Here is a 26982-nt window from a genome sequence, read left to right on the forward strand (position 1 = left end):
CTATTGAAATTAACTATGTGTAATACAAAACCATTTTTTTTTAACTCTTTTTATGACTTGTCGAAGAAATGCGTCAATGCTTAAAAACTGACATCAGGCTAACATCAATCACTAACATTTGAGAATATTAGTTACTAACATTATTCACATTGCTATTTAAAATGATGTTACTTACTCAAGTGAACTCGCAATTTCAGAACTAACCCTATTAAACCAACATGCTGATTTCCATGAACTATTTGAACCTGTTTTGTGGCATAACCTATTTGAAACTATTACACGACTACTGAAAAAGAATTAACTACAATATATTTCATAACTAGTAATCACAAACTAAGATTAATTACAATTGATATTCACATGTTTGTATAAATAGATTCAACAGTCCAGTTTATGCATTCCAAAGTCATTCTAATACATACTATGCGATATCAAGTGAACTACTGCTTATACATTAAATTAAACACAAAGAAATAGGAGAAATTCAGAAATCCATTCCAACAACTCTTTACTTCCTTTCCATTAAATTTGAGAGCTTTAGAACATGTACCTGGATAATGGAAATACAAGAAGATGAAGGAGCAGTCAGCAACAGTAGTAATACAGCAACCCAACAGCAGCAATTCAAACCAAATTCGAGGCTCAAAATTTTTTGAAGAAAACCAAACAAGCTCGATAGAACAGCCCCAAAAGTTTGTAAAAGACTAAACAGCAACAACCAACATCACCACAAACAGACTCAACCACGCGTGTATTAAACCCAAAACTGAACTCGTAGACCACTGAACCAATTAAGCATTCAAAAAGAAATCAGGTTAAGTGTCCCGAATTCGAGTTACTCCTACGGATGCAATGAAAAAACCCTATCTTTCTTTTTGTTTTCCTCTTTTTAAACTCTCCATCACTCTTTTTAGATTTTCAGAATCTTTTTTTTTTCTAAACTGTGTAAAACTCCTTTTATTTATATCCAAACTTTCTTAACTTTCCAGCTTTTAGGAGCATTCTGATTAAGAAAGTATTTCCCTCCATGATATTCCCTGCAGCCCATTATCAAGTGTCTTCTTGTTTGAAGTTATTTTGTTCTCCACACTTGCATACCTTGTTCCCCACTACTATATGTCTTGTGCTCTTTTTAATTCACTTGTCCCCTACTACCCTTATCTTTTCTTTATTTAATTCCGTTATTCCCCACTACTATATGTTTTGTCCCCCACTATATTAAACAATGTATTATTTTAACATTATTAGTGCTTAGTGGACGAAGCACTCAAATTAATCATTTTTTAAGACTTTAAATCCCAAAATACCCTTGAAACTACTGAAATTACCATCCTACCCCGATCCCTTTTAATATGTACTACAAACCATATCAGCTATAACCAAATCAAGCCTAACAATTGATTAATTGAACACATGAAACTAACTTCCAATCAACAATATTAGGACAAATCAACAAAGCCAAATTCATATCAAAACAAACTTAGCAGAACAAACAAGTAGATCCAAATCACTAAACACAATCATCAATTGAACTCAAAACAGTAGGAAAGTCGTCAAAACGCACGCACATATAATTTCAATGAATATGCCGTAGGATACTTCATGCGAAAATTTTATCAAAATGAACTCACATATTAAAACGAAACCACAAATAGGTCCGTGAATAACATAGATTCGAGGTAAGAGATATGACCTTTACTACTGCACTTTCTTGCTCCGTTACAAATAGTGAAAACGAAATTCCAAAGAAAAAGCAAAAAAAAATCCGTGAACGAGCTATGGCTGACCTTTATGCTAATGATCTGACGTCGAACAATGATGAACTTCCGATGAAACACAGCTTTGTTCACGACACTATTTCGACGCTTGATTAACAGACACAGACTCGAACGAAACCTCGACGCACTGCTTTGACGTACGACTGAGCCCGACCTCGGATGGCTGGTCTCGTTTTGGACTGGAGGGTGGTTATGGAGAAGGACTGGGAAACGACGAAGGGGTCGTTGGCGTGACAGTGGAGCTGTTGCAGCAGTGGCTTGGAGATGTTGCTGCTCGTTGCTGCTCGACGGAAAAGGGTGGTCGATGGTCAGCTGGCGACGGGCTGGCTTGGCTGGAGGTGAACGACGAAGTGAGGAAGACGTGAAGTTGTTGATGATGAAGCTCAGGCATGGTGGTTTTGAGATGGACGTTTGTCTGTGGTCGGAGAGCTGATGGAGTCGATGGTGAGGCTGGTTGGTCGTGTCGCTGGTTTGGTGGTTCGTCGACGGGAATGGAGATGGCAGTTGCTCGACTGAAGAGTGGTCGACGGGCGTTCGAGCTGGAGTTGCTCGCTAGTGGTTATGGGGATAACAGAGGCAGACTAGTCGCTTGGTTTCGACGATGAGGCGGAGGCTGGGCTGTTGGTGGTCGCCGCTGGAGAAGACGACGAAGAAGATGAAGCAGCAGGGGTGGGGCGGGTGTCTTTCTTTTTAGGGTTTTTTTGTTGTTGTTAGGGAATGAAAAATGAAAAATAGAAAAGGGGTGTTGGGGTTCGTTTGGGTTATGGGGCGGACTGGGTCGGGTCGACCCGGTGGGGGTTTAGTTCTTTTGGCCTGTGGTTTAAAATTGAAGAAAAGGCCCAATCCGATTTTCTTCTTCTTTTATTTCCATTGCTTCTTTTTCTTTTTTGTTTTCTTAAAATAAAACTAAAATTCTAAAAATTCTAAATTAACCTATAGAACTAAATTAATTTATAAAAGTACTAATTAACTCTTAAAACAATTAAGACACAATTACATAGCAATTAACGATAAAATCACACAATTTGGACATTAAATGCTAAAACTGCAACGTACATTATTTTTATGATTTTTGTTATTGTAAAACCAACTTAATTACTCCTAATTGTAGAATCGAAAATGCAGATGCAAACATTTTTGTATTCTTTTTATTAATTTAACACATATAACCCAAAATTCACAACAATTGCAAACAAACGAAAATTATTTTATTTTGAGTTTTTTTTTTGGGAGTAGTTCTCGTAGGGAAAAAATCACGTGCTCACAGCTGCCCCTCTTTGTCCAGAAAGACGAAGAGTTTTCATACAAAGATAAAGTGAGCGTATACGAGCGATTTTTGCCCGTTCGGCTACTCCGTGTGAAGCATTTTTGAAAGATTTGACCGAACCTCTGCTTCAAAGGTTTCCTACATATCCCTGGCTAGAAGGGAATCAGGTTAATGTAGTTCGGGGAAACTTTGGTAGCTGGGACTACCGTGGAGCTGTTATTTTGTTGTTACTGCTGTTGCTGCTGATGTTACCGCTTACTGACCTCCTTATTACACCTTGATGAAAGATAAAGAAGTTATACTAAGCTATGATCTATGAATTACAAGGATTTATTCTCAAACTTGGTTATGTGACTGTTGCTGCCTTTGTTGCCTGGTGTTTCCTCTGGTATTTCTTTATTTCTGATTTGACTTGTATTCTCCCTTTATTGCCTATCTCGAACTGCTTATTTCCTTCTTGTGAACTTCGCGTTATTTTTCCTTCGAATCTTGAACTGCCTTCCTCTGCTGGGGATTTTTTTTTTGTTTTCCGCTGGGGATTTTGGTTGTATTCATCTACTTTACTGACTTCAATACCAATTACTTCTTAAAATATAACACCTCTATTCTCCAGGCGGGCTCCTGACTTCAACAACTTCTTAAAAATATATCACCTCTATTCTCCAGGCGGGCTCCTGACTTTAACAACTTCTTGAAAATATAACACCTCTATTCTCCAGGCGGGCTCCTGACTTCAACAACTTATTAAAAATATAACACCTCCATTCTCCAGGCGGGCTCCTGACTTCAACTACTTCTAAAAAATATAACACCTCCATTCTCTAGGCGGGCTCCTGACTTCAACTGCTTCTTCAAAATATAACACCTCCATTCTCCAGGCGGGCTCCTGACTTTAACTACTTCTTAAACTGTAACACCTCCATTCTCTAGGCGGGCTCCTGACTTCAACTATTTCTTAAAACATAACACCTTCATTCTCCAGGCGGGCTCCTGACTTCAACTATTTCTTAAAACATAACACCTCCATTCTCCAGGCGGGCTCCTGACTTTAACAACTTCTTAAAATGTAACACCTTCATTCTCCAGGCGGGCTCCTGACTTCAACTACTTCTTAAACTGTAACACCTCCATTCTCCAGACGGGCTCCTCACTTCAACTATTTCTTAAAACATAACACCTCCATTCTCCAGGTGGGCTCCTGACTTCAATAAACCTTAAAATATAACTCCTCCATTCTCCAGCGGGCTCATGACTTCAACTACTTCTTAAATATACGTTTTATTGATGTTGCTCCTTTCTGCCTCCCGAACCATTTTCCTTCTAGCTTGAATCATCTTCATTCAACTGCTTCCCTCAAAACTGGTGTCTTATTCCTCCGAAAATTCCTGCGGATAACCCCGGTGTTTTACTCACAACTATGTTATTTTCCTTCTTCACATACTACTTTCTTTAAAGCTGGTGCCTTCCTTCCACTGGAACTACTTCCCTCAAACTTGTGTTTTCACTTCTCTGAAACCTGTCGAGGATAACACTGCTGGGGAATTATCTTCCTTCTTTAAGACTAGTTACTTTCCTCCCTTTAACAATGGTGGGGATGACACTGATTCAAAGACCACTACTCTTAAAACTCGGGTTATCTTGCTTCTTCCAAGATTGTTTTCTTTAAAACTTGTATTGCCTTCTCCCGTAAACTGCTGGGGATTCCACTTCCTTCAAAACTTGTGTTATCTTCCATCTTCCCCAAGTGGGTATCTGATTTCAAGAAAATTTTCGCAATGAGAGAAAATTTTCTGCCCCAGTTTGATAATCTTCTTTGTGGCCATGTCTTCCCACTGTCAATAACATTTCCTTTCCCTGATTCAAATCAAAGAAAAAATTTGTTATTTTAAAATGTGGTGAGTGGTCGTGCCACTCTTGCTGGGGATGGTTTTTCCCTTTTTCCTTTCCCTGCTTTGCGTTTTATTACAAAACTTGCTGGGGATGATATTATTTGCTGGGGATGATATTCCTGCTGGAGATGGTTTTTCTTTTCTCTTCCTTCTCCGCTCTGTGTTGTCCGACCATCGCGGAACTTAGTCAATAATCTGTCGGAGTTGTTCCTGTATCTCGCAAATCTGCTGGGGATCCTCTTGGAGTTTGATCCATAATTTTTCCACTAGTGTTTTTCTGTTTTTCCCCAACTTCCCCCGGAATCCTAGATCAATCCATCATTTGGTCTTGCAACGAACGTCTTTCTCGTTCTATTGCATTATTGTTTGGCCCGTCCTATCCACATTGTGCTTTTGCACCATCTTGGCAACTGGTAAATAAGCTCTGAAAATCCTTTTCAAAAACAAACTACTGGGGAGATAAAGTCTTTAAACCAAGAAATGAAAAAGTGATGATTTTAAAAGATAAAAAGAAGAAATTTTTCTGAATAAATGCTGGGGAAAAGGAAAGAAAAGAACTCATCTGAATGATATAACCGATCCCAATGATCATGTCGTGCATTCCGGATTAACCAACCCAGTCTATTTGTATCAATCAATCTTTCGGATGACGTCATCTTGCTGGGGATAAACAAGCACTCAACTCTTTGCCAAATGCGGATCCTTTCCGCCAATCTTGTCTTGTCGCCTCATAGTGCCCTTCGAGGGTTTTTTACTAATAAGACTCTCTCGTTTCTCTCAACTCCCATCGTCTTATGGTGCCTGTGAATGTTTTCACCGATAAGACTCTCTCGTTTTATTTCTCTCATCTTCCGTCGCCTTATGGTGCCTGTGAAGGTTTTCACCGATAAGACTCTCTCATTTTATTTTATTTTTCAGCTGGGGATTGGAGTGCCGCCGATATGACTCTCTCTGCTGGGGATTCTTTTCGGCTATCAATTCATTTCTAGTTCATGATCCTCTTCTCTGCTGGGGATCAGAGTGTTATTCCCGACTTCCGTTTGCATGACTTGGCACTTCTCGGATACTGATCGGGAGGTCTTTTTGGACATCAATATGGGTTTTTGTGTATGGCTAAAAGAAAAGAGGGTAAAAGGTTCAAAAATAATTTTGATGGGTAAAACATTACAACTCTTGGAATCAACTTTCTTTCCCAAAATTATAAACACAACTTCTGCCCCAGTTTTTCTTGCTTGGGGATTTTTTTTTTTCACTATGACCGAGCCGTGAGGCGCCTACGTATCCTTCTTTGAGGAATCAGGTCAAACGTAGTTCCCAACTGAATCTCCTTGTTGTTATATTTTTCACTTCTTTTCTTTTCTCTTTTTCTTTTTTTTTCTTTTTTTTTCTTTTCTTCTTTTTTTTTCTTTTTTTTTCTTTTTGAATCACTTTCCTTGCATTGCTTCGTTCCTGTTTCAAGCAAAGAAAATTTGTTAGTTTTGAAAGTGATGGCTGGTTTGTGGCCTTGACTTTGAGGGCGATTGCTCCTTCATTTCCCATGATGACTGATTTCCAATCGATGACCTTGCTTGCTTATGGACCAACTAATTTCTCTGCCATCCTTATCTCAAAAAATACCATTTCTCAGTTCAGACCCAATTCCCTCTATCTGTTGCTCTATTCATGAATTGATATATACCAACCTTTGCATTTCTGATGGACCCCAAAGCATGTTGATTATTACCAACTCAGTGCGCTCGTTGTTCTTTCCTGACTTATGCTACTTTGATGTGCTGGCCAGATCCCGTCTTGTGGAATTGGAAAGTTGGTGGAAAATTTTGAAACTTATTTTGACCAAACAGACTTAGGAAGAGGAAGTAAACAAGACAAAAAGGAACAGAGTAAAGGACAAGGAAAAAGATGATTCCTAACAAAAAATCTACAAAGTAAAATCCTATCAGACGTGGATACCAACTCTAATGACTATGACATGCACATGTGGCCTATTCTGTCAAGTAAGCCTGATGTTCGACTTTTGTGGTACCTTTAAACCATGAAACTAGGCTTCGATGCTCCGATTATCCAGCCACAATCCTTATTCGACTTGTAGTGCCCGAAGGGTTTTCACCATCTGTTACAACCCATATCCACATGTGTTAGTTCATGCCATATATTAGTTAACATAAATCCAAGAAGAAATTATCTTTGAGATGATAAGAAGTCAATCTTATTGGTCTTAAGTGATACAAGAGTGTATAAGGGTGATTAACCAGTATTAGAAGTTAAACGAATCAAGGATGTTGTAACTCGTATTTTCAGGTAATCTAGCGGTGCTTAATACACTGAAGAGGTCATTTATTAAGGTATTTTAATCATATAATATCCGTATCATAAGTCTTGAAGTCAAACAAGTTATGAAACAAAAGTCGACAAAAGTTGTCGCAACTTAGGTTCATAATTTTACTTAAACATTAGGTCAAATGTTTCTAGTCTTTTCTCATAATTTACAAGGAATTACGGGGTGATATACCAACCAAATTAAAGATTTATGCGTCTAGTTTCCAACGCATTAAACAGTTCATCTATACGATCTTGGAGTAGATAGATATTCGAATTTTCGCAAGACTGCGCCAAGCAACTCTCTATGGGACCCACTAAGGCGGTTTAAGATATTTGGACCTATATAGGATGCCTCCAACCCGTTTTAAGTCATTTCTTCTCACTATTTTCAGACCTTAGAATCCTAGGAACATCCTCTCAAGGTTCTCTCAAGATTCAAGACCCAAAAAAGGGCAAACAACACAAATCAAGTGTCGGGAATTCCGTGGCGCTAGTAAGTCTCTTGTTCTTCTTGTTGTTGCTCATTTTTGTGTCGTTCCAGCTCGTGTGGGAGGTTGTTTTAAAGGGTTTATGTTCTGTAAATACTCCCTCATGTTCTTAATATCAATCCTAGGTGATTTCAAGCCTTCTAAAGTGATTCTAGTGCCGAAAAACACTAATTGATCGCTAGTTTCGCTTTTTTGTTGTTGTGGCAGCATTGGAGGGATATTTCATGGAAATTTAAGGTCAAATTGGAGTTGTTCTTTCTGTATAAAGGTAAGGAACCTCTTACTCTATATGTATTTAAGATTATCCAAGTTGCAGCTAAGCCATTGAAGCTAGAACTTGTGAAATATATATCGAAAGGCTTGGAAGTAATGTTATTGTTTTGTGGCCTGTTTTGCGTTATTGTTGGGCTGCATATTTTACTACTATCTTGTGGAGCTTTGGAGGAGTAAGGGTGTGGATAAACACCATATATATGTAGGGTTATGGGCTGATAGTTATTCGTAACATTTCCAGGTTGTTTGACACGACTACGGTGGTCGTCGTATGTATGAAGTGATTAGGCTGTGTGTGGACTATTTTGGGAGGCTCAATATGTTTATTATTGATGTTGTTTGGGCTGTTTGGTGACTGTTTTGAATGGTGTGAGGTCATATATATAGGGGAGGTGCTGTCCGTTTCATCGTAAAATAGGTTGTGGTCGATACATAATAGTTATGACGCTTAAATGATAACGATAGTATCGTTTCTCTTATTGTAGACTAAGGAGTTTTGACAATTGCATAGCTTGAGATTGGGGCAGTATATACAAGGTATGTGAGGCTATCCCTTTCCTTCTTTTGCACGACTTCGATTGTACATAATGTAATGAACGATCTTCCAAGATACTCTACTCTTAGAAGCTAGCAGTACTTACATTGTTTTCCCTCTTATGGAACGATTGATGTTAATGTTGCTTCTCTTAGTCTTATGTTATCAATGTTGTTGGTACTTCCTGATTCTTATAAGGTTCATAGTGAAGAGTTAGTCCTAATAACGTGTACAGAGGATACCAACCTTACGTCACCCCGAAAGGTTTAAAATGTGATTCCATGAGTCGAGCATGCATTATATATATGTATCTATTTTACTCTACCGAGCCACGCTATAGTTGGCCGGGTACGGCACCTATTGTGCAACCACTGATCAGTTGGGTTTTACCGAGCTCCACGTGGCCGGGTACAATTCTACCGAGCCTATTATGGCCGGGTACGATATGATGATGATGATGCCCCCACAGAGGCAAATGCTTTAAAGGTTTATGTATTTATACATATGTATCATGCATTTCATGTAAGTAGCCCTCAGAGGTACTAAGATGTTACAGGTTGTATATTCTCTATCCTTGCTTACATTACTGATCGTATTTATGGTTCCTTGCCTTACATACTCAGTACTTTATTCGTACTGACGTCCTTTTATTTGTGGACGCTGCATGTCGTGCTGCAGGTCCTGATAGACAGGTAGGTGCAGCTCCCCCACCACAGTAGACTATCCAATTCAGCGGTGATTGGCGAGATCCCTTCTCCGGACTTGCCTTGGTCTTGGTATGCAATTTTTATTATAGACATTATGGGTATGTCGGGGCCCTGTTCCGGCTATGTTGCAACACTTATGTTCTTTTAGAGGCTCATAGACAGGTGTCGGCTCATGTATAGTTTGGTACGCCTTGTCGGCTAGTTTTTGTTGTGTAGTCTTTCATAGTAGCGTGGTAGCTCATACCTTATATGTAGTTTCTTGATTGTCTGGTCATCCCCTGCTATGTATGTTCATGTCGTCATATTTTATTGCTGGTTGTCTATGATCTAGGTCTACCATTTATATTGATCTCGTCAGCCCTAAAAGATAATAATGAAGGTTAGATGAAATGTGCATTGGTGCTCGGCAAGTGTGGTCGGGTGCTAGTCATGGCCCTTCAGTTTGGGTCGTAACACCATCAAGCCTCTCTCATTTTGTTCTTTCTCTCAACTTATCGTCGCCTTACGGTGCTCGCGAGGGTTTTCACAAATAAGACTCTCATTTTTCCTTTCCCTTGTTTGGATCGGAGTGTTTCCCCTGATATGATTCACCTCTACTTGCTCGACTTGGCATCTCTCGAAGACTGATCGGAAGGTCTTTCTTTGGACCGTAACGTGGGCTTTTGGATAGGGTTTCAAAAAGAAAGGGAATCAAAAAGGCTCAAAACAATTCACATGGGTTCAAAATTACAACTTTTGGAATCAGATTTACTACCACCACCACAACTTCTGCCCCAGTTTCTTTGCTTGGGGACTGTGGATTTTTATTTTGATGGGACCGAACCGTGAGGCTGCCTATGTATCCTTAAAAGGAATCAGGTCGAACGTATCGTGTCATAGAAATTACCTTGTTGTTATGTTTTTCTTTCCTTCTTTTCACTTTTCGTTGTTTTGTTGTTTTTACTTCTTTTTTTTCATTTTTCTTTTTCTTCTCTTCTTCTTTTTTTTCTTTTTTTTCTTTTCATTCTTCTTCTTTTCTATTTTTTCTTTACTTATCTTTCACGCTTGCGTTTCTGATCTTTGCTACTGATTCCAAAAGAGGGGTATGAAAGAAAATAAATAAATAAGGCTCAAAAGGGGTAACGAATGATAAAGTGTTTAGACAGCAGAACAAAATGTCTTCGTCATTCCAATCTTCAAAACATGCCACGTACAAACAACACAATTAAACAAACCAAGGAAAACATTCGTAACATCTTTTGATTGTACCAGACTTGATAACCATGTCCACACATGCGCATTATATATCTGTCAACTACAGAGCACCATAGGACAACACCATAACTCTCATTACCACGAACGACCCCTGCCAATTTGGGCAGACTTGCCCGATGCGACATGATACATTTCGATAGGGTTTCTTTATGTTCTATCTACCCCAGTTTCACACAATTCGGGCTTGAAGGGGTCTCAAAATGCCTTTACTTATTTCCCTCAAATGTCCCTATCATTTCCCAAAATTGTTTCATTGTTTCATGACTAAACCGACTTCTAAAACCAGGCCTAGAATTACGCGTGCATGTCATGTCACTAGAATCAATCAGGAAAAGAAAGAGAACTAAACGAAAATGAATGGAAATTATAGAAAACAGAAAATTGCATTAAATAGATGGTGAAAGGGTTTGGACGACAAAACAAACAAACTAAACTGGGGTCACAAACCTAGAACAAACCTAGACAATACTAGACGAGTTAATATGACTAAATAAACTAGGAAAAATAAAAGGTTAGAAGGGTTTTAGTCACGAGACGATATCTGGATTACAACCCTGAAATAACTCGGACAACAGAAATGACAACAAAATACACCACCAAAAACTCCTCCCTTACTCACCAAGAAATGAGCGTCTTTCCAATTGCCAAGCTTGGCATCTTAGACACTGAATTCTGCATCAACATTACTGGGACCTTCACAAACGTCCATCTCATTATTCTTAACAAATTGCTTTTGGGTTCCCTTTGCTGGCTCGTTCTTAAGATCACCTCTGATAGTACCGAAAACTTTACAGTGCGCGGACCTCCGAGGATCTCAGAAGAATTCTCATATTCCTTTTCAAAACAAGTCAAATTCACCATATGCATCTCATTACGAATAGGCGATGGACTTTGGCTAGTGTCTGTTGCATCTGGATTATGCACAACATTGTCACCTGCATCAATAAGCTTCTGAATTGCTTTCTTCAAATTCCAACACTTCTCTATGTCATGCCCCGGGGCATCTGAGCAATATGCGCACCTTCGAGAAAAATCAAACTTCTTTGACAGAGGGTTTGGCATTTTTATATGAATCGGCTTCAACATGTCCAATTGCTTCAACTTTTGGAACAAACTGGCATATGATCCTCCAATAGGGGTGAAAGCCTTTTCTTTTTTCAGCAACCTCTCATTCTTAAATGCTTGATTGGGCCGGAAACCTGATCTAGAGGGCTTTCGGTAGACTTGTGAGGGTGGATAGACATTTTGTGGAGCTGGGTACTGGGAAAGTGATGCACGATTTTGGGAGTTCCGTGGAGAGAAGTGGCATTGGGGAGGATCATTTGGTGCACAAGGATATCCACGGGGACGATGTCGAGGCTGGAAGTGTTGATCGGGAAAGCCCATCGGATCATCTTTTCTGTTTCTCTTCCTTCCACTCAAACTTACTGGGGTGTTCTGAATGTCTTTCGAACAACTCATGATTTTGCCTGACTTGATTCCCTCTTCTACGAGCTCCCCTATTTTTAACACATCTTTGAAAGGCTTTCTCAAGGCCGGGATCAAATGACTGAAGTAGGTGGGCCCCTGGGCTTATAGGAAAAACTCAACCATTTCTTCTTCACCAATCGGGGTATTGACTAGAGCAGCTTGCTCCCTCCATCTGAGCCCAAATTCCCTAAAGCTTTCCTTTGGCTTCTTTTCCATTTTGGCTAGGGAGGAACGATCTGGGGTAACGCCTGATCTGTACAGAAAGTATCGAACAAAATCTTAAGCCATGTCACCCAATGTAGGCCACTTACCAATATCTTGACAAATATACCAGTCCAAAGTTGCCTCAGTCATGCTCTTACTGAAATATGCCATCAGTAGGTCATCTTTCTCACCAACGCCTCTCATTTCACTACAATAGACCCTCAGGTGGTCTGCCGGATCTCCACACCCATCATACAAGTTAAATTTTGGCACTTTGAACCCCACAGGCAGGCGAACGTTAGGGGACACAGACAGTTCTTTGTAAGTCATGCTACCTTGGTTTTCCCTGCCTTGTTTGTTTTTCAAGGATTGTTCCAAGCCTTTCAGCTTCCTGGGTATCCCATCTTTCCCTTCTCTTCCTGTGAACCTTTCATTTTCAATGTGTAACTTATCCCGAAGGCTCTGTTTGCATGAGTTGGGAACTTTGTGGGCAACCTCTGAGGGGTAATATTGGGCATCGTGAGCTTGGAGATAAGGGGGTAGATTTGGAGGGTATGGAGGATCATCTGGCATTGTGTTCAGAGCTTGGGTAAGGGCGGCATCTAGGAATCTAGGTGGTGGAGGGGGTGGTGCCTTCCCATTCATCCAGGCCTGATACATGTCTGCCATGTGCTGTCTCAACATTTTTACCTCTTCTACCAACCCGTAGTCTTGTTCAACCAGTCGTTTTCGGTTATCGGTACCAACCCACTCAGTTCTGTTATTCTCTGCCATTGTCTTTTGCCTTTGTGTTGCAGGGAAGCGTTACCTTTATAACCACAACCAACCACCTTTCTAAAGATTGAAAAAGAACAAAATGAGAGCAACATGTTAGCGTTAGGGTTTTTAACAGATAGGAAAACGCACATTGAGGATGCAATGCAACTAAGTAGTTAACCCTTTCTATCATGCATTTGCTTCAGTTACGTGCGTCATTCCGGCTTCTTATAATTGTGCTCCCTTTGAACGCCTTCCTTTATTTTCTTTGTTTTCTCATTTTTCTCTTTTCTATATATTTTTTCTTTTTGATGGTGGTCGAATCTTATATGGATTGCCTACGTATCATGTCCCCGCATGAATCAGACCGGGCGTAGTTCTGCCACATAAGTGCGAAAGCAAATTTTTGGGAATTTTCCATTTTCTTTACTGAAACATTATAATACAAACTAAACATTTTTTGGAAAGGAGAACAAACACGAAGTAAAACCAATTATGGACTAAAAAAAACTACTGACACATTTTGATGCAAAAGAGAATATACAGACAGACAACAGACTCTAAAAATGAAAACACTGATTCGAACTATGAATACATTAAAGCTCCAAAAGTTGGTGCCCGCGAGGCATCGTTCGGCCTTGCCGCGGACTTAGGTGCGAGATCCCTTTCAAGTTGCTCCAGTTCGTACATTGTCCGTTTGACGAAAATCATTACTGCTGACAAGAAGGTAGTGCGGGTCATGTCTTCACACTCCCGACATTTCCTGGTGATAGCCCGAGCAATAGTCAGAATCTTGTTCCTGGCTCGGTCTTTCTCTAGGAGTAGGCGTTCTATCTAATCCCCTCTAGCCTTCAAAACCCGAGAATCATACATGCGTTGTTTCCGTAACTGCTATATTTCATCTTCCATTGAGGCCATCAGATTATAGCAATGTTTACTCTCGGATTCAAAATCCTTGGCTTGTTTAGCTGCCTCGCTCTCTAGGGTGGTCACCTTCCTTTTTAGACTGACAATGGTCTTTTCATGATCTTTCTTTGCCTGTTGTAAGTACTGTGTGTGCTCTTTCGTTCTCTTTGCCCATTGTGCCCGGAGTTGTGCTATGGTATCCTCAGACTTCTTCAAATCATCCCGGCACTTACCGATTTCCTTTGCTGCAAACCCCGCTTTCCAGATCGTCGAACCCTCCTATATGCCCATACCTCTGGTATATGAACTGCAGAGTAGAAAAAGCCATATCCAATTTAGAGTACGGGACTCCCTTGCTTATCTTTAGCAGATCCATGAACTTGTGCGTACTGACGACTCTTGGAGCAATCAGATATTTGTGCATTAGCCCCTCAGTAATGTCCATATAACCTCCTACCTCTTCTAAGGTTGGGGTGAGTTTAAAATTCGAGAAGTGGAATATGTTGTGGGTCGGGTCCCAAAATGTAACCAAAGCCTTTATGATGTCACATCTGGGTCTGACGTTCAACAAACTGGTGAGACCTCCCAGATGTAGTTTGATCTTATCTCGCGTACTGACGACTCTTGGAGCAATCGGATATTTGTGCATTAGCCCCTCAGTAATGTCCATATAACCTCCTACCTCTTCTAAGGTTGGGGTGAGTTTAAAATTCGAGAAGTGGAATATGTTGTGGGCCGGGTCCCAAAATGTAACCAAAGCCTTTATGATGTCACATCTGGGTCTGACGTTCAACAAACTGGTGAGACCTCCCAGATGTAGTTTGATCTTATCTCGCTCTGACTTTTCCAAATCCTCCCACCACAAGCGCAACTCCAAAGGGATCTTGCTCTTAACTGTTACCGACAAACTTGGACCCGGACTCATTCTGTATGTTTGATTGGGGTGATTAACACTCATTGGACTCAAAGAAAGAATAAACAAAAATTGACACACATTTAAATAAAATTCCGGTCTTGTCAATACGGCCTTTCAGCACTTCGAAGAAGATTTAAAGGCTATGTTTTACCAACCGGACAAAACCTTGAAAATGACCAAAAGTGGTTATTTTCGCAAAAACAGCCTTCCGGCGTCTTTTTAGGGACATTCGACTATTTTTACAAGAATGGAATCACCCGACTTATTTATGACGAAAGATTAAAATTTTTGACATTTTTTTTTGGCTATTTTTGCAAAAAGGGAGGTTGGACCCGATGAGGGTTGCCTACGTATCCCGCACCCTGTGAGAATCAGATCGGCATAGTTCGGGTAGATAAAACAAACTTCTTTTAAAAACAAGACTCTTTCAATGGCAAATAAAACCATTTTTCATAAACAAAACCCCTTTCTTTTTTTCCTCTTTTTTATTTTCTCAAAAAAATCGACAGAGTTTCGACGCTATTTGGACATTGATTTTTCAAAACCGGCGATTAACTACCTCTATCTATCTTTCCTCAAAGTGTTCAAAATCCAGTCAGCATGCAGGTCCGCAACAACAAATGCACAGGTAGCAAGTTGGATGCATCAGGATGGTCATTTCATTTTTGGTACACCTGTCCTAGATAGACCCAACCCCTGTGTTGAGCCTCCAAAGTCAAATGCACGTGATGCAAACAAACGCTCCTACTAGGGATCCGGCATGAAGCTGAGTTATTCTAGGTTTGTAACCTGGGTATTTGTTCTAGACTGTGTACCCGAGCGGACAACTCGAATCGAGGAGGGGGCTACGTACCGGGGACCCGCGGGATCGTCCGGCTTTGTAACTTGTCCGGCCTCTTTCTTATTTCAAGGTATAACACTAACAGAATAGGGAGTCTTGACCAGCAAGCTCATACCCGTAGGTAAGAAAAGAAGGGTTTCGGCACAGTTTATACACAGTTCAGATAACATCAAAGCGGTAAAAGAAGCATTTAGCACATCACGCCCAAACATGTAACAAAAATCAGATAAAGCCAAATATAACAATTTATCTTAGCTCGAATTCTGAACCCTGAACCAGAGATTCTGGGTGTTCTCCCCAGCAGAGTCGCCAGAGCTGTCACACCTCCTTTTCTCCCACGCCACCGCAAAGGGGCACAGAGGGAGTTTTTCCAATTAAAGGACAATCGAAACGAGATTTTATTTAAAGATTCAGAGTCGCCATTTGGGAGATTTATGGTGTCCTAAGTCACCGGTTGAATCCCGAATCGAGGAAAATATTGATCTCTGTATTACAGTCCGCGAACCAGAAATCCGAGTAAGGAATTCTGTTAACCCGGAAGAAGGTGTTAGGCATTCCCGAGTTCCGTGGTTCTAGCACGGTCGCTCAACTGTCATATTAGGCTTATTTATCTGATTTTTAATACATGTTGAATCTATGTGCAAATTTTAACTGTGTACCGCTCTTATTATTATTTTTATTATTTTTTACCGAGAATTGCAACATCGTGAAAATACATCTCGAACCACGTCACATCAATACACCCGTAGTTATTGACACATTTCAACCCTGTTGAGATTTGGATCTGGGTCACATAAATGTGCACCCGAGTTTAAGAAGATAACATTATTAAATACGCGCCTAAAGCGACTAGCATATCATTATTTTGGGTAGGGCCGTGAAATTTTGCTAAACGGCCCATCCCGAAGTCTAAGTAATTTTACCAACACGTATAGAGGGCCCCGCAGCTTGTGTATTTTTGTTTGTCGAGGCTCGTCTCATTCATTATTTTTAAAAGGAATTTGCAACGTCGTGGAAATGCATCTCGAACCACGTCACAATCAATGTACCCGTGATTAGCGACACATTTCGACTTCGTTGAGATTTGGATTTGGGTCACATAAATGTGCACCCGAGTTTAAGAAAGTAAATTATTTAAAGCATGCCAGAAGTGACCTGCGTGTTGTTATCTTTTGGGGAAGGCCGTGAAATTGGCTAAACGGCCCGTCCCTAAGTCTAAATATTTTAAAACAAATATTTATTGAGGGCCCCGCAATTCTGTATTTTTTATTCGGCGAGGCTCATCTCATTTTTATTCAAGGATATCCTAAAGCGACTATATTTTTCTATTAAGTTCGTCTCTAAAATAAAAGAGAAGAGGTCCTAATTAGTTACGTGTTTATAAGCTCGTGCCTCTTATTATTTATTAGATTAAGACAAATGCAAACGGAAAATTGCAACAGAGCTTACTCAAGGGAGATTGTATCGTTCCTTATTCTATTAGTTAATAACACTAAAGTTGAGATTATGAATAGAACACGAGATTGACACCCAGTAATATCAAAACAAACTAACTATTCTTTAATTAATTTAAACTAACATTATTAGATGAATTGAACTATTGGAATTAACTATGTGCAATACAAAGCCATTTTTTAACTCTTTTTACGACTTGTCGAAGAAATGCGTGAATGCTAAAAAACTGACATCAGGCCAACATCAATCACTAACATTTGAGAATATTAGTTACTAACATTATTCACATTGCTATTTAAAATGATGTTACTTACTCAAGTGAACTCGCAATTTCAGAACTAACCCTATTAAACCAACATGCTGATTTCCATGAACTATTTGAACCTGTTTTGTGGCATAACCTATTTGAAACTATTACACGACTACTGAAAAAGAATTAACTACACTATATTTCATAACTAGTAATCACAAACTAAGATTAATTACAATTGATATTCACATGTTTGTAGAAATAGATTCAACAGTCCAGTTTATGCATTCCAAAGTCATTCTAATACATACTATGCGATATCAAGTGAACTACTGCTTATACATTAAATTAAACACAAAGAAACAGGAGAAATTCAGAAATCTATTCCAACAACTCTTTACTTCCTTTCCATTAAATTTGAGAGCTTTAGAACATGTACTTGGATAATGGAAATACAAGAAGATGAAAGAGCAGTCAGCAACAGTAGTAACACAGCAAAACAACAACAGCAATTCAAACCAAATTCGAGGCTCAAAAAAATTTAAAGAAAACCAAACAAGCTCGATAGAACAGCCCCAAAAGTTTGTAAAAGACTAAACAGCAACAACCAACATCACCACAAACAGACTCAACCACGCGTGTATTAAACCCAAAACTGAACTCGTAGACCACTGAACCAATTAAGCATTCAAAAAGGAATCAGGTTCATTGTCCCGAATTCGAGTTACTCCTACGGATGCAATGAAAAAATCCTATATTTCTTTTTGTTTTCCTCTTTTTAAACTCTCCAACACTCTTTTTAGATTTTCAGAATCTTTTTTCTAAACTGTGTAAAACTCCTCTTATTTATATCCAAACTTTCTTAACTTTCCAGCTCTTAGGAGCATTCTGATTAAGAAAGTATTTCCCTCCATGATATTCCCTGCAACCCATTATCAAGTGTCTTCTTGTTTGAAGTTATTTTGTTCCCCACACTTGCATGCCTTGTTCCCCACTACTATATGTCTTGTGCTCTTTTTAATTCACTTGTTCCCCACTACCCTTATCTTTTCTTTATTTAATTCCATTATTCCACACTACTATATATTTTGTCTCCCACTATATTAAACAATGTATTATTTTAACATTATTAGTATTTAGTGGACGAAGCACTCAAATTAATCATTTTTTAAGACTTTAAATCCCAAAATACCCTTGAAACTACTGAAATTACCATCCTACCCCGATCCCCTTTAATCTGTACTACAAACCATATCAACTATAACCAAATCAAGCCTAACAATTGATTAATTGAACACATGAAACTAACTTCCAATCAACAACATTAGGACAAATCAACAAAGCCAGATTCATATCAAAACAAACTTAGCAGAACAAACAAGTAGATCCAAATCACTAAACACAATCATCAATTGAACTCAAAATAGTAGGAAAGTCGTCAAAACGCACGCACATATAATTTCAATGAATATGTCGTAGGATACTTCATTTGAAAATTTTATCAAAATGAACTCACATATTAAAACGAAACCACAAATAGGTCCGTGAATAGCATAGATTCGAGGTAAGAGATATGACCTTTACTACTGCACTTTCTTGCTCCGTTACACACAGTGAAAACGAAATTCCAAAGAAAAAGCAAAAAAAATCCGTGAACGAGCTATGGCTGACCTTTATGCTAATGATCCGACGTCGAACAATGATGAACTTCCTATGAAACACAGTTTCGTTCACGACACTGTTTTGACGCTTGATTAACAGATACAAACTCGAACGGAACCTCGACGCACTCCTTTGACGTATGACTGAGCTCGACCTCGGATGGCTGGTCTCGTTTTGGATTGGAGGGTGGTTATGAAGAAGGACTGGGAGACGACGAATGGGTCGTTGGTGTGATAGTGGAGCTGGAGCAGCAGTGGCTTGGAGATGTTGCTGCTCGTTGCTGCTCGACGGAAAAGGGTGGTCGATGGTCAGCTGGCGACGGGCTGGCTTGGCTGGAGGTGAACGATGAAGTGAGGAAGACGTGAAGCAGTTGATGATGAAACTCAGGCGTGGTGGTTTGGAGATGGACGTTCGTCTGTGGTCGGAGAGCTGATGGAGTCGACGGTGAGGCTGGTTGGTCACGTCGCTGGTTTGGTGGTTCGTCGACGGGAATGGAGATGGCAGTTGCTCAACTGAAGAGTGGTCGAGGGGCGTTCGAGCTGGAGTTGCTCGCTGATGGTTATGGGGATAACAGAAGCAGACTGGTCGCTTGGTTTCGACGACGAGGCGGAGGTTGGGCTATTGGTGGTCGCCGCTGGAAAGACGACGAAGAAGATAAAGCAACAGGGGTGGGGTGGGTGTCTTTCTTTTTAGGGATTTTTGTTGTTGTTAGGGAATGAAAAATGAAAAATTGAAAAGGGGGGTTGGGGTTCGTTTGGGTTATGGGGCGGACCGGGTTGGGTCGACCCGGTGGGGGTTTGGTTCTTTGAGCCTGTGGTTTAAAATTGAAGAAAAGGCCCAATCCGATTTTCTTCTTCTTTTATTTCCATTGCTTCTTTTTCTTTTTTGTTTTCTTAAAATAAAACTAAAATTCTAAAAATTCTAAATTAACCTATAGAACTAAATTAATTTATAAAAGTACTAATTAACTCTTAATAATAATTAAGACACAATTACATAGCAATTAACGATAAAATCACATAATTTGGACATTAAATGTTAAAACTTCAACGTACATTATTTTTATGATTTTTGTTCTTGTAAAACCAACTTAATTACTCCTAATTGTAGAATCGAATCCTAAATGCAGATGCAAACATTTTTGTATTCTTTTTATTAATTTAACACATAAACATGCACGAACGAAATGCAAACAATATAAGAAAAATAACCCAAAATTCACAACAATTGCAAACAAACGAAAATTATTTTATTTTGATTTTTTTTTGGGAGTAGTTCTCGTAGGGCAAAAATCACGTGCTCACAATGATGGTGAGTTTATATCCCAAGCCTTTAATAATTATTGTATTTCAACTGGGATAACAATTGAGCATCCGGTTGCTCATGTTCATACATAAAATGGTCTAGCAGAATCATTGATCAAACGCCTCTAATTAATTGCTAGACCAATGCTTATGAGAACAAAACTTCTCATTTCAGTATGGGGTCATGCTATTTTGCACGCAGCAGCACTTGTGCGGATAAGGCCCACAAGTTATCATAAAGTCTCCCCATTACAATTGGCTTTTGGTCAGGAGCCAAATATTTCCTATCTTAGGATCTTTGGTTGTGCGATATATGTTCCAATTGCTCCACCACAACGCACAAAGATGGGTCCTCAAAGAAGGTTGGGGATATATGTTGGATATGAATCTCCTTCTATTATAAAATATCTAGAGCCGATGGTTGGAGATTTATTTACGGCAAGATTTTCTGATTGCCATTTTGATGAATCAGTATATCCAACATTAGGGGAGAAAATAAGCAGCTGAAAAAGAAGATAGATTGGAATGCATTATCACTGTCTCATTTAGATCCTCGAACAAATCAATGTGAACAAGAGGTTCAAAAGATTATTCATTTACAAAATATTGCAAATCAATTGCCAGATGCATTCACTGACCTACCAAGGGTGACTAAGTCACATATTCCAGCTGCTAATGCTCCAATTCGAGTTGATATCCCGGCAGGACAATTAATTAAAGCAAATGAGTCTAAGCCATGCTTGAAACGTGGTAGACCAATCAGTTCTAAAGATAAAAATCCTCGAAGAAGAAAAGGAGCAAGTGATCAAAGTGAACATAACACAGAGGTAGTGGCTCAAGAAGAGCCCCAAGATGTAACAAATGATAAGACCATAGGAGAGGTCCAGGTACCTGAAAATAATGAAAATGAAGAGATATCAATAACTTATGTCTCAACCGGAAAAAGATGGAACCGAAATAATATTGTTATCGATAACATTTTTGCTTATAATGTTGCTGTTGAAATAATGCAACAAGATGAGGATCTTGAACCAAAATCTGTCAATGAATGTAGACAGAGAAATGATTGGCTAAGATGGAAAAACGCTATCCAGGCAGAGTTAACTTCACTTGGAAAACGTAAAGTCTTCGGACCCATAGTTCGAACACCTGAAGGCATAAAACCAGTAGGGTATAAATGGATTTTTGTGCGAAAACGAAATGATAAAAATGAAGTCGTTAGATATAAAGCGCGACTTGTGGCACAAGGGTTTTCCCAAAGGCCTCGAATTGATTATATAGAGACATATTCTCCTGTAGTGGATGCTATCACCTTCAGGTATCTCATAAATATGGCAGTGCAAGAAAAACTTGATATGCATCTAATGGATGTTGTTACAACCTATTTGTATGGATCATTAGACAACGAATTTTTTATGAAAGTACCTGAGGGATTTAAAGTGCCAGAAGCATATAAAAGTTTTCGAGAAACTTGTTCAATAAAGCTTCAGAAATCTTTATACGGATTGAAACAATCAGGTCGTATGTGGTACAATCGCCTAAGTGAATACCTGTTGAAAGAAGGGTACAAGAATGATCCAATTATCCTTGTGTCTTTATAAAAAGGTCTGGATCTGAATTTGTTATAATCGCCGTGTATGTTGATGATTTAAATATCATTGGAACTCCTGGGGAGCTTCCAAAAATAGTAGATTGTTTGAAGAAAAAATTTGAAATGAAAGATCTTGGAAAGACAAAATTTTGTCTTGGTCTACAAATTGAGTATATGAAAGATGGAATATTTGTCCATCAATCAACATACACCGAAAAGATTTTAAAGCGATTCTATATGGATAAAGCACATCCATTGAGTACCCCGATGGTTGTGAGATCACTTGATATAAAGAAAGATCCATTCCGACCTCATGAAAATAATGAAGTGCTTCTTGGTGCCGAAGTACCATATCTTAGTGCAATTGGGGCATTAATGTATCTTGCCAATAATTCCCGACCAGATATAGCTTTCTCAGTAAGCTTATTGGCAAGATTTAGTACTTTGCCAACACAAAGACACTGGAATAGTATTAATCATATATTCAAATACCTCCAAGGGACCATTGATATGAATTTATTTTATTCAAATGAATCCAAGCCATCATTGATTGGTTATGCAGATGCAGGATATTTGTCTGATCCACACAAAGGTCGATCTCAGACAGGCTATTTATTTACAAGTGGAGGTACAACCATATCATGGCGTTCGACAAAACAAACTATGGTTGCTACTTCTTCAAATCATGCAGAGATAATAGCCATTCACGAAGCAAGTCGAGAATGCGTTTAGTTAAGATCTATAACTCAACACATTCAGCAAACATGTGGTCTTTCTTCGAAAGAGAATATTCCAACAATATTGTATGAAGACAATGCTGCATGCATAGCTCAATTGAAATGAGGATATATCAAAGGAGATAGAACAAAACACATTTCACCGAAATTCTTTTTCACTCATGATCTTCAAAAGAATGGTGAAATAGATGTACAACAAGTTCGTTCAAGTGATAATTTGGCTGAGCTGTTCACTAAGGCGTTACCAACCTCAATATTTGAAAAGCTGATATATAAAATTGGAATGCGTCGTCTTCGAGACATTAAGTGATTTTTCATCAGGGGGAGTAACTACACGCTGCACTCTTTTCCTTAACCAAGGTTTTGTCCCACTGGGTTTTCCTGGTAAGGTTTTTAATGAGGCAGCAAGCAATGCATATTATAAATAACTATGTACATCCCAATATTTTTTTTTAAAGTTTTTAATGAGGCACATTATCTTACATGGACATCCAAGGGGGAGTGTTATGAATAGTTTGTACATTGAATACTACTTTGGATACTACATTGGATGCTACATTGGATGTCCATGTTGTGAATAACTTAAAGATTAAATTTTCTATTTTATGTCTATCATCTTTACTTTTTATGCCTATAAAAGGCCATGTAATTGCAATGGAAAAATACACCAAAGTGAAAGAAGAAAACACTTCTCCCTTCTTTCTATCTCTTCTTATTTACATTTTACTGCATTACTTTTATTTTATAACATAATCTACTTTCCGTCACATTTCCTCTACTTTCTTTGCTAGTACTTCCTTTGTCTTACTTCATACGACATAATTTTTAGGGCCAAATTAAAATTTGGATATACAATCTTTAAATTTAGTGCAATAAAAGTTATATATATATTTTAAAATTACATAAAAATATACTATAAATTATAATAATTAATTATTTAACATATTTAAAAAGCATATAAAAAAGTCACGACCAAACATAAGTCTGGATAACTCTCTAAATAATAAATTATATCACATAAAGAACATCATTAAGCGCTATTTACAAACGTCTTTTGAAATGAAAAGGGCAAAAAGGGAAATCCAGAAATCATACGCATTATATAGCATGATAAAGTTATCGGATACCAAGCAAACCCTCCATCTGTCTTTCATTTTACAGCCCCTTTGCTTCCCACTGCTGCTAGGGTTTTAGCTCACTCTTCAAGGTTAGCTCTCTGTACCCCCTACCACCCCACCCACCCACCCTACTAATCTCTGTAATGGGTCTCCAATTTTATGCTTTTCTTAATTATTCTTGTTTGTATGCATCTTTATTTGTACATATCTCTAATTCTGTGTTAGTATGGTTTTTTTAATGGGATAATATTATTGAAGAATAGCTTGTATTTATATTATTGATGGGCTTGGATGAATCTGTTTTATTGATTGGATTATGGTTTATGTTTATTGGATCTTAATCTGTTGAAAAAGTTGCAACCTTGTGCTGGGTTCCAGGTATCCAGTGGAATTAGGCGACGGGCATGTAAGGTGGCCTGGACACTATAATCATAAGAGCAGTTGCAAACTTTATGGAACTTTGACTGTTTTCTCCTATACTAAAAGTGTGTGTATATGGTACAATAAGGATATTTTTGCGTTGCCAAATTTTTCTTTCTGTTAGATAATGCAGTTCCAAGTGTAAAGTGAATTTGGACATTATTTTTTAAATTTTAATTAAATTTTACATATTCTTGAACTATATTAAAGGGTTGTTGGTGACAAATTTATGGTTTAAAATATTCATAACATAGTTTAGAGCGATAGTTGAGGGAACTGGTGCTTACCTCTAAATATGAGAGTATTGTTCTTGGGGGTAATGATATACTTAAGATGTTCTCTGGTCTTGCTTTTGTTTAGTTGGTACCTACTGTTAGCTCTAGTACTCATGTATACACTTGTGTTTCAGACTCCTATAGTATTTTTTTTAGTTTCAACTTTGTGGCTGTTGTTTAGTGTAGTTTATACTTGGAGGTTGTTACAGATATACTGTGCCTAATGAAATAGAAATGCAAGTTTTTAATACATTATTTTGTTTTTTTTTGAGAAATATTGATTTATGGTGATTTTCTTGGACAGATGAATGTAGAAAAGCTGCGTAAGATGGCCGGTTCGGTCAGAACTGGTGGAAAGGGTACCATGAGAAGGTCTGTTTATTTTTCTGTAGCTGCTGTAACTAGTCAACTACACCACATGGGAACGGGTAGTGTACTGTATTAAAAAAGAATGTCTGTCTTGTTGCAAACTTAAAAGATATAGGTTATGCAGTTTTATTAAGGTCAGAACTTAAGCAAAGAAAGGAGAAAAAAAGGAGGGCTTATTGTCTCCTTTCGTATCTTAAAAAAAGGGAAAATAAGAGCGAGATAGTCGCTAACCTTGCGCCTTCCCTTCTGCTTACACCATTTCTTTGTGAATGCTCCATCCAACACCTTATCAAGAAAAAAAAGGGGAAGCAGGAGGAGAATGATAAGGTATCTCTTTGTGTCCTGTCATGTTTTTAAATAGCGCTTAATGAGTGCTTCTTCTGCAGAAAGAAGAAGGCCGTTCACAAAACAACTACAACCGATGACAAAAGACTACAGAGCACCTTGAAAAGAATAGGTGTCAATGCCATTCCTGCTATTGAAGAAGTCAACATTTTCAAGGAGGATGTTGTTATCCAATTCATTAACCCCAAAGGTATCAAATATATTTATATTTCACTTATTAGTTTAGTCATTTGTTATTTGCCATTTTAATAACCTTTTTTTTGAATTCTTTTCAGTTCAAGCATCTATTGCTGCAAACACATGGGTCGTTAGTGGTTCCCCCCAGACAAAGAGTATGTGTTCTACTCTTTCCTCATGCTTTGGTTTTACTAGGTAGCTGCTACATTGTGAATAAAACCACAGCTTACCTCTATAAACTATGTCCAAAAGAAAAAATAGCATTTTCTTCTACCGATTTTTCCGATGTAAGGGTCCTTGGTTGTTTGAGGATATACTCTTCTGCACTGTTTACCTCCTTTTGCTTAATGTTTTGAGCACGTATTAGTATTAAAACTCTTGGAATTGGTGATAAGGCGCTCATTCTTGTTTCTTGTATGATGCATGACAATTTCTAAGCTATATTTCTTTCTTCTTGCAGAATTGCAGGATATCCTTCCTCAAATTATTCACCAATTGGGTATGTAGTCATTATTTTGACTGCAGTTTAGATATGACCACTGCTTTTGAACAACTAAACATATATTGATTTTTCAAAAAATTACAAATTTTTCAGGTCCTGATAATTTGGAGAATTTGAAGAAGTTGGCTGAGCAGTTCCAGAAGCAGGGTGCTGCTGCAGGTACAGGTGAGGCTGCAGGTGCGGCCGCAGCACAGGAAGACGATGATGATGAAGTACCAGATCTCGTGGCTGGTGAAACTTTTGAAGGTGCTGCCGAGGAGGGTCACACTTCTTGAAGTTTTTGTTAAATTTTGTGGCATCCCTTACTTTCAATGTTTTGATGTCAGTTTTACATTTTAGCTTTTGAGTGTTCTATTTGATTTCTATTTGCGACACATCTCAAAAGAATTCCTTAAATGCTTTTAAGTAAGCTACTTTGCCCTTCAAAGTCTACTCATCTATGTGGGAATAGTATGTGTTGATCTGTACTATCTAGTCTTTACTGGCCTCTCAGCCATCGGGTGATAAATTGTGGGGAGAACTTATTTTTCTTCTCGTTTTAAAAGGCCAATGCTAATTGTGTCTGGATTTCTTTGCTGTGCTTAGTAACACAGAAGTTTGAGTAGTTATAGTTCTCAGATTGCTAGGGCAGCTCTCTCGACGGACGACTTATAAACTTCTAAGTTGCAATTGCAATGAAGTAGAACATTTGTTAGTGATTTCTTTTACACATTTCAATTCCAAACTAATTATAGAGATCAGTATGAATCTTTGGTATACATTACATCTTCAAGATTTTTGGTAGTCTAAGGGATTGTCAGGGGTGCATCAACTGTTGTTAGGTAGGTTTTTAATTTATTGCACTTCACCTTTTTCTATTTGAAGTTGGAATTGTTTATGCTTTATCTCACATTTATTGTTCAGCGCTCAGTGATATGCCATGAAACCTATAGCTGATAATGCAAAGCAACTATCCTGGGAATTGAGTGAGCGTTGTAAAACAGGCTCCTATGTTTGGCAACTTATTTGAAAGAAATCACTGGATACCATTATGTCAATGTGTTCCCTAAAGTTTAAAAATAAGCTCAAATTGAATCATCCAAATGAAAAATAAAATATAAAAGAGGTTGGTACAATCGGGAGTTGCAACTAGTTGATGTGAGGCGTTTAGGTGTTGTAAAAATAGCCTTGGCGT

At 38.5% G+C, this 26982-nt stretch overlaps 1 protein-coding gene across 1 annotated transcript; it reads left to right on the forward strand.

Annotated features, from left to right (window-relative positions):
* Positions 1–23688: 23688 nt before the first annotated feature.
* Positions 23689–26235, forward strand: LOC107797283 (basic transcription factor 3). Its single transcript, XM_016620153.2, has 6 exons — positions 23689–23809; positions 24720–24787; positions 25171–25319; positions 25405–25461; positions 25767–25805; positions 25902–26235. Exons 2-6 carry the CDS (start codon positions 24720–24722, stop codon positions 26081–26083), a joined length of 495 nt encoding a protein of 164 aa, XP_016475639.1. The 5' UTR covers positions 23689–23809; the 3' UTR covers positions 26084–26235.
* Positions 26236–26982: the final 747 nt, after the last annotated feature.

This window comes from Nicotiana tabacum, chromosome 18, assembly GCF_000715075.1.
Source record: "Nicotiana tabacum cultivar K326 chromosome 18, ASM71507v2, whole genome shotgun sequence".
NCBI classification, from domain to species: domain Eukaryota; kingdom Viridiplantae; phylum Streptophyta; class Magnoliopsida; order Solanales; family Solanaceae; genus Nicotiana; species Nicotiana tabacum.

What these genes read in the sequence shown, in the direction of transcription:
- LOC107797283 (XM_016620153.2), top strand. Translation starts at nt 24,720, where the DNA reads ATGAATGTAGAAAAGCTGCGTAAGATGGCCGGTTCGGTCAGAACTGGT. An exon ending in GGAAAGGGTACCATGAGAAG is followed by an intron (nt 24,788 to 25,170) that starts GTCTGTTTATTT and finishes CTTCTTCTGCAG; the next exon opens with AAAGAAGAAGGCCGTTCACA. An exon ending in TCAAATTATTCACCAATTGG is followed by an intron (nt 25,806 to 25,901) that starts GTATGTAGTCAT and finishes CAAATTTTTCAG; the next exon opens with GTCCTGATAATTTGGAGAAT.